Source organism: Bufo bufo, chromosome 2 (assembly GCF_905171765.1).
Source record: "Bufo bufo chromosome 2, aBufBuf1.1, whole genome shotgun sequence".
NCBI classification, from domain to species: Eukaryota; Metazoa; Chordata; class Amphibia; order Anura; family Bufonidae; genus Bufo; species Bufo bufo.
The window spans coordinates 828658276-828666607 of record NC_053390.1 but is presented as its reverse complement, the minus strand read 5'-3'; the positions used below and the strand labels follow the sequence as shown (position 1 = coordinate 828666607).

Below are 8332 nucleotides of genomic sequence, written 5' to 3'. Positions count from 1 at the left end.
GTCACTGTCACTGAGGGGCACAATGGGGACATGACGACACGTAGAGGTCACTATCACTGAGGGGCACAATGGGGACATGACGACACGTGGAGGTCACTGTCACTGAGGGGCACAATGGGGACATGACGACACGTAGAGGTCACTGTCACTGAGAGGCACAATGGGGACATGACGACACGTGGAGGTCACTGTCACTGAGGGGCACAATGGGGACATGACGACACGTGGAGGTCACTGTCACTGAGGGGCACAATGGGGACATGACGACACGTAGAGGTCACTGTCACTGAGGGGCACAATGGGGACATGACGACACGTAGAGGTCACTGTCACTGAGGGGCGCTATCACTTAGGCTCGGGTTACATCACATTGGCGCCTGTGCTGTTCTATGAAGCGACATCCAAGTGCGGTAATATTTATTAGTATTTTACAATGGGCGACGTGTGTCACGTGTGCGCATACCTCGCTATATATCACGTGTGCGCATACCTCGCTGTATGTCACGTGTGCGCATACCTCGCTATATGTCACGTGTGCGCATACCTCGCTATATATCACGTGTGCGCATACCTCGCTGTATGTCACGTGTGCGCATACCTCGCTATATGTCACGTGTGCGCATACCTCGCTATATGTCACGTGTGCGCATACCTCGCTATATGTCACGTGTGCGCATACCTCGCTATATGTCACGTGTGCGCATACCTCGCTATATGTCACGTGTGCGCATACCTCGCTATATGTCACGTGTGCGCATACCTCGCTATATATCACGTGTGCGCATACCTCGCTGTATGTCACGTGTGCGCATACCTCGCTATATGTCACGTGTGCGCATACCTCGCTATATGTCACGTGTGCGCATACCTCGCTGTATGTCACGTGTGCGCATACCTCGCTATATGTCACGTGTGCGCATACCTCGCTATATGTCACGTGTGCGCATACCTCGCTATATGTCACGTGTGCGCATACCTCGCTATATATCACGTGTGCGCATACCTCGCTGTATGTCACGTGTGCGCATACCTCGCTATATATCACGTGTGCGCATACCTCGCTGTATGTCACGTGTGCGCATACCTCGCTATATGTCACGTGTGCGCATACCTCGCTATATGTCACGTGTGCGCATACCTCGCTGTATGTCACGTGTGCGCATACCTCGCTATATATCACGTGTGCGCATACCTCGCTGTACTTCGGATGTACTGTGTATGTGAGAGCGAAACGCGGAGGATTTTCTGGACAAAAACATTGAAAAAATTTGTTTTCAGGGCAAAAAATATATTTATAAAGAAGAGATGGAAAAGGTGACATTTACACCACTCAGGAGGGACAGGCTGGTGACTTTGGCACTTCTTACATTAGTGCGCACACTTATTTTTTAGTTTATTTTTCTCTTTTACTTTTCACATAGTTCCCATTATTCTCTGCACTGGGGACGGCAGGTCACACGGGGACTACGTGCTGTGAATGTTTGCCGCGTTGGCAAGCTAATGCTGCTATGGTAACAAGTCCTCCAATGGCAGCTCCGTTTACAAGACCCGCTTGTAACACAGTAAGCCAATCAGAGTGCGCTTTACAAATCTAGCCATCAAGCACGGGCACCGACTGCGCTTTATCCAGTTAGATCTGCCCTTTTCAATCATGGCGTGTTGTGCTTCCCTCACTCGCGACGTTCTACGTCCGTACGCCTCTATGGTTCTTAGCGCAACGTCTACCGGAAGTGTCGGCGCTGCGCGTCTCTATGGTTCCTGGAGGAGTCTCCAGTTTCAGGCTGTACTGCTGGTGGCAGAGTCAACCGGAGGGAAAGTGGAACGGGTCGGGCGGGGTTCCCGGAGGGGGGACCACACGAGATAGGGGGCGCTGGTGGCGGCGGCGCATGGGAAATTTAGGGTTCAGGGCTGATACAGGGTGGCATAAGGGCTCTGGAGAGTGGGGCGCAGAGATTAGCAGAGCAGTCAGGGGGCTGTAGGGCAGGAGGCAGGGATACGTTGTGGCAGAGCTTACATTACATCAGGGATACATTGTTGCAGAGCTTACATTACATCAGGGATACATTGTTGCAGACCCTGCACAGTTGGGTCTCCCACCTCTAGTTTAGGGGTTTGGAGGGGGTGCAGAGCAGTGATACATTGTTGCATTGCTGTGCAGATCGCTGATACATTGTTGCAGACCCTGCACAGTTGGGTCTCCCACCTCTAGTTTAAGGGTTTGGAGGGGGTGCAGAGCAGTGATACATTGTTGCATTGCTGTGCAGATCGGTGATACATTGTTGCAGACCCTGCACAGTTGGGTCTCCCACCTCTAGTTTAGGGGTTTGGAGGGGGTGCAGAGCCTCCCTTAGAGAGCAGATTGGGGACAGCGACGCCCCAGCCCCCGCAGGATCGGCGCTCCCCGGGACGATGTGGTTCATCTACGTGCTCAGCTGGCTGTCCCTGCTCATCCAGGTGGCCTTTGTCACTCTGGCCATAGGTGAGTTGTCTGCGGTGTGACTGCCCGAGCTCCGCCATCACCAGGGCCTGGCTGCCGCTTTGTCCACTGGTTGTGTATCAATAAAGCTGATTCACGTACACGCTCTGTGGGCCGGTTCCTCACCGTTTTTAAGAGGTCCGTCTGCTGTCAGTAAATGAAACCCTCCTGTTTATACCCCAGGCCTAATACTTCTCACATCTCCACTCCAGCTTCTGTCCTGTGCTGATTGTTTGCTACAATGTGTCGGTACAGTTGCCTCTTTATCTATGGGCTGGAGGAGGTCTCCTGTACATAGGCAGTGTGTGGTGGCGCCTCTTGGGGGGGAGACAGGTGTGGAGGTCTCGCTGCATTCTCCCGGCTGCTGCTTCTCCTCGGAGGAGTAAAGTTCTGCATCTTCTCACCAGTTCTGAGATGAATGATTTCTCCAAAGTACTTCTCGTGTGTGTGTGTTCCTGGAGGAGGAGCGTCATGGACGAAGATGAAGATCTTGCGCTGTCCATGTAAACCCTGCAGACAGTCCCCGTCCCTCACTGCTCTGTATATTGTATGTTACTTCCTGACAGGAGACAGTCATGGCCGTGCCGACCAATGGCAGGCGACGTGCTATCAGGTGGCACCGCTCTGAGAACCTGCGAGGACAGACCAGCTGTGAGAGCTGTGTAGGATTAGTGGTTGGGGCTGAAACGCATCAGCGCTAAAGACCATCTCTGAGCCCCAAAATATCTCTGTAAGCTTCATCAGGAGCTCAATATGCAGAGGTTTCCAGACCTATCTAAAATCACCGCGCTCAATGCCAGGTGTTGGCTCAACTGATATAAAGCCACATGTGCCATGGAGAACCTCTTCCTCATCACTGGTTTGATGGAGGAGAAGTTCTTTATTCTCCATCTTTCAGAGAGATACAGTTTTGGGACTGCTCTTTTAGCTGACAACGTTCCATAGGGACCACACCAGCTCCATGGTCGACCTCATCTCCTTCCAGTACTAAGTGGAACTGGGTGCTGGGGCCTGGGGGTGAACCAAACCTTCTCGCCCACCGGTGATGTCAATGAAAATGAGGGTTTCTAAGAAGAAGGTAGTCATGCCTTCCGGCCCTGGGTGCTGGTCCATCAGCAAAAACTTTGGGCAAATCGTTGTAGACTGCTCACCCAAAAGGTGCCAGGTGCAGTATTTGTGAGCACCTCAGGGCCACCTGTCTCCTGGGCTTCATCCAGCAGGTGTTTGCCAAGGGAAATAAACACTGGATGCAGAAATAATAAGCCTTTACAGTAACACAGACGACTTCAGTCCGGTTAGGTTTTGTGGGTGTCGTTAGTTTACTTCTCGCCCCTGTCCTGACTCTCTGCTGATGTGTGGTCTTGTCTTTCCAGCTGCGGGACTGTACTACCTGGCAGAGCTGATAGAAGAGTACACGGTGGCCACCAGCAGGATCATAAAGTACATGATCTGGGTGAGTTCATGACATAGACTGGCCAGGATCCAGCAGCAGCTAAATGTCACCGCGTGGTCACCTTGAGCTCCTGGATGTCCTGCTTCTCTGCAGCTGAGATGTCACATAGACCGATGGGGGGGCTACATGTAGACCTGAGATGTCTCCCAGGGTGAAGAGCTGCTAGTGTAGGTGATTGATGTGCATTCACTGCGGTATTTTCCACCCAGTGAGGGAGGCCCAGGATGTAGAGGCCAGGGATGAATGATGAGGCCGATTGTCTGCGGTCACAGGGTAGGTGATGATGCCGATTGTCTGCGGTCACGGGGTAGATGACGAGGATGTTTGTCTGCGGTAACGGGGTAGATGACGAGGATGTTTGTCTGCGGTCACGGGGTAGATGACGAGGATGTTTGTCTGCAGTCACTGGGTAGATGACGAGGATGTTTGTCTGCGGTCACGGGGTAGATGACGAGGATGTTTGTCTGCGGTCACTGGGTAGATGACGAGGATGTTTGTCTGCGGTCACGGGGTAGATGATGAGGATGTTTGTCTGCGGTCACGGGGTAGATGACGAGGATGTTTGTCTGCGGTCACGGGGTAGATGATGAGGGTGTTTGTCTGCGGTCACGGGGTAGATGATGAGGTTGATTGGCTATGGTCACGGGGTAGATATTTAGGTTGATTGTCTGCTTCAGGGGGTAGATGATGAGGATGTTTGCCATCACGGGGTAGATGATGAGGTTGATTGTCTGCGGTCACGGGGTAGATGATGACGCCAGTTGTTGTCTTCAGTCCCTCTTAGGCAGCATATGATGGTAGGGTCCGTATTTTGCCAGGGTTTGTCCCGTGTATTATGGAATATTAGATCCGAGGTTTACCACGATCGGCTGTCTCCTGTCTTGCAGTTCTCCACGGCAGTTCTCATCGGCCTCTACTTGTTCGAGAAGTTCCCCCTCGTGATGATCGGCGTGGGGCTCTTCACCAACGTCGTGTACTTTGGGCTGTTACAGACGTTCCCTTTTATTATGCTGACATCTCCGAACTTCATCCTCTCCTGTGGTAAGTGCCGGACGGCCCCTCTGGACATAGATTCCCACAGCCTCATCTGTGATGGAGAACGATGACTGTACAGGGTTTCATGGTCTTCTCTCTTCCCGGCAGCTCTGGTGGTGCTCAATCATTACTTGGCTTTCCAATACTTTGCAGAAGAATACTACCCGTTCTCAGAGGTAAGTATCTGCACGAAAGGCAGCGAGTACTCCCCTTGTGGGAAGTCACATTCCTATCTACAGAGTGAACCTGAGGACTGATGAACGTCAGACAGATCACATTTAAAGGGGTTGTCTGATCTGGGACCCTTATGATGTATCACTAGGTGCGGGTCCCAGCTCTGGAGCCCACTCATATCTCCAGAACTGGGCCCTCGAAGTGAAGCTCTGTCCTCTCTATTCACTACTATGGGGCTTCAAAAATAACCGGGCTATTTTCAGAACTCCCACAGCTATGACTGGAGGAAGGCCACGTGTGCGTGTCTTGGTCCCATTCTGGAGTTACGGACTCCCACCTGTCTGACATTGATGTCATATCCTAGCTATATGTCCCAGATGGGACAACCCCTTCAAGCAGTTGAGTGTTCCTTCTCCCTCTCACACTTGCCTTACAACACTCCACATCTGTGTGGTATCTGTAGCTTTGTTCATCCTAACCTTCCTAGTTGAGAAGCAGAATGCCAGGAAGTCAGTGAGGACTGACACTTGCAGCATTTATAGTAGAGTATTTGATCCATATTTAAAGTGTTTTTACATTTTAGGCCAAGCCTAACACAAAGTATCCTCACCTGCCTTCTGGTGCTCCCGACCTGTAAGCCTCCAGATGGATGGGGTTATGTGCACCGCTGCAGCCAATTACCGGCCTCAGCAGTGACATGTCCCTAGCTTGAGGCCAGTCAGTGGTGCACTTGACCCCGTCCATCTGGAGGTCTACAGACGGACACCAGAAGACCACAGAAGTAAGCTGGGACCGGCAGCGGACAGATGCTTCAAAGCTAAAAATGTGCAAAAACTGGAAACCCTCTTTAAGCCAAGATGAAGGGTGGATTGAAGAAAGACAGAGAGTAGTTTAGTATCCGCTCCTGCAGAATGACGCCCAAATACTGTGTGGTAAGGGTAGGGTCAGTTTTTTTTTAGGAATGAGATGAGCTGCTCGCTGAGGGTTCGTCACAATCCTCTTGCTCCAGACAAATGAAGCTCAGCCGTGGATTTACTTTTGATCTGTCAAGGACACTGATTGCAGTAATTGGTGTGAACTCTGGGCGGCCGGCCACTATGGCTTTGCCCCCCGCCTGACCCAACGTAATGGTGTGAAAGACAGATGGTGGCGTCACAACAATGCTCTTCATCTGTTAATGGCTGGGCGGTGACCTAATCCCGTGTTCTCCACTTCATCCTCATCAGGCAGATCTCTGGAGCCGGGTCACGTAGAGGGACAGCTCTGTATATGGAGACACACACACAGGGTCTCCAGGATACACGTCATCACAATGTCTCAGTAGTGCAGCCTCAAGCTTTAGGCCTATAGAAGCTGATATCATAGGGCATACTGAAAGTACTGGTCCCATAGATGACCACAGCACGGAGAAAATAAAAGGTTTATGGATGGAGAGAATCCTCCATCTGATGCCATGTTGTGTTCCCGCACAGGTGCTCGCTTACTTCACCTTCTGCCTCTGGCTCGTTCCCTTCGCTTTCTTTGTGTCCTTGTCCGCTGGGGAGAACGTGCTGCCATCCACAGTACAGCACGGAGGTAAGAGCTTAAAGGGGTATGTTCCCATCTCACATCGTTAGGATATGCCGTCCCTTTATGATTATCGGGGGTCCCAGAGGTGACATGAGAATAAAGGGGCTGCAGATGCTTCAGAGAAGCCCTCACTAATGTACCTGATAATGAGAAGCAACAACCCAAGGCAGCCATTTTGGTAGCTTTGGAGATGTGTTTTTTGTCAGTTGGTCACAGATACTATGTATAAGGATGCTATATCTCCAGGATAGGGGATAGATCATGAGTGAGGGTTTCCAAGACCCCTTTGTGAATGGAGAGACCACTGCACTGGTAAGTGCAGCGCTCGGCTATCTCTGGCTATCTCTCCATTCACACAGGGGTGGTCCCTGCCAGTCGGGAAAACCCCAGCGATCACACATTATTATTCACTTTTAATACCAAGTCTGCAGACTCAAAATCCTCAGAAGCTCTGCAGGTCCTTGGATATGGTCTTGTGGCATGTCCCTTCTCACTCTTCTCTGTGCCCCACAGATGACGTGGTGTCCAACTATTTCACAAAGGGCAAGAGAGGAAAGCGCTCCGGGATCCTCGTCATCTTCTCCTTCATCAAGGAGGCCATCCTTCCCAGCCGACAGAAGATGTACTGAGCTCAGGGTCGTGCCGCCATGCTGAATCACACGACGGAGACTGCAGACGGAGCATTGTCTGTGGATCTGAACGGCGGGATGGTCGGATATAGGGCATCAGACGGAGGGCAGCCTGGCATCTGCAGACGCTCAGCAGCTTTCTCTTGTTAGACCTGAACCCGGTGGATGAACTTATTAGAGACACTATTACTAGGAGGACAACCAACACTTGTACGGAAGAAGACCTTCTAGATAATTTTTTGAATACGTTAGTGCCAACAGGTGCCCCTCCCCCCATTTTGATGGTTTTAGCTCCACCTATATATATGTTTTCAGCATGGTGTCTGACAGGACTGGCCAATATTGTGAATTTTCTGCACTTTTACCGGTGCGGTTCCTGTGAAATAAAATCACTATTTCTTACTAGTAATGTTTTCCATCGACCGTGGGGCAGGTACCCAAAGCGAGACAACCCACTAACGGGTTCTGGATTATCGGAGGGTCATACGGTATGGAAAACACCGAAGGGGAGAGCCGTGGCGCCCAAAATAAAACTTTCATATTATCTACTCCATCTGGCTTTTTTTTTGTGTGATGGGTGGGGGGCCGCGTGACTGCCTGGGCTCCTTCTTTACAGGTCCTTAGACTGGCTAGAGGACGAGTATGGATGTTCTCGTCCGAATCACTGCAGACCTATGTGAGAATTTTGATGCCTGCTATGGAGGATGTCGTCTGATGATGTCACTTGACTGCAACAACCCCTATAAAGCTCATTGGCCGGACAAGTCTTGGGTGCATAGTTGGGAGTCTAGTCTTTGTGGAAAGGAAGGAGTTGCAGTAGTCTTGCCGGGAAATGATGAGGGAATGCTGATGTTTGTTCGAGCCCTCTGCTGTGCACCACTGATAACTTCACCCACCGGCTATGATCGGGCATCGGACCAAATTATAGTCCTCTTTCAAACTCATTGTCCTTTGTGGCACTTTTCCTACTGTCCTTATGACCATGGACTTTATCCG

The 8332-nt window shown here is 51.1% G+C and overlaps 1 protein-coding gene across 2 annotated transcripts; it reads left to right on the top strand.

Annotated features, from left to right (window-relative positions):
• The first annotated feature begins 1759 nt into the window (after nt 1-1759).
• TEX261 (testis expressed 261) lies at nt 1760-7886 on the top strand. Of its 2 annotated transcripts, XM_040419373.1 has the most exons (8): nt 1760-2083; nt 2119-2189; nt 2225-2479; nt 3850-3929; nt 4817-4970; nt 5073-5140; nt 6611-6713; nt 7221-7886. In XM_040419373.1, exons 3-8 carry the CDS (start codon nt 2410-2412, stop codon nt 7334-7336), a joined length of 591 nt encoding a protein of 196 aa, XP_040275307.1. In that variant the 5' UTR covers nt 1760-2083; nt 2119-2189; nt 2225-2409; the 3' UTR covers nt 7337-7886. The 2 variants fall into 2 exon arrangements, with proteins under 2 accessions (XP_040275307.1, XP_040275308.1); XM_040419374.1 differs by lacking the exon at nt 2119-2189 and having other exon boundaries at nt 1991-2076; nt 2249-2479.
• Nucleotides 7887-8332: the final 446 nt, after the last annotated feature.

Excerpts from the sequence above, each read along its gene's own strand:
- TEX261 (XM_040419373.1), top strand. The coding sequence starts at position 2,410 with ATGTGGTTCATCTACGTGCTCAGCTGGCTGTCCCTGCTCATCCAGGTG. Across the intron at positions 3,930-4,816 it reads TCATAAAGTACATGATCTGG|TTCTCCACGGCAGTTCTCAT; the intron begins GTGAGTTCATGA and ends CCTGTCTTGCAG. Across the intron at positions 5,141-6,610 it reads AATACTACCCGTTCTCAGAG|GTGCTCGCTTACTTCACCTT; the intron begins GTAAGTATCTGC and ends GTTCCCGCACAG.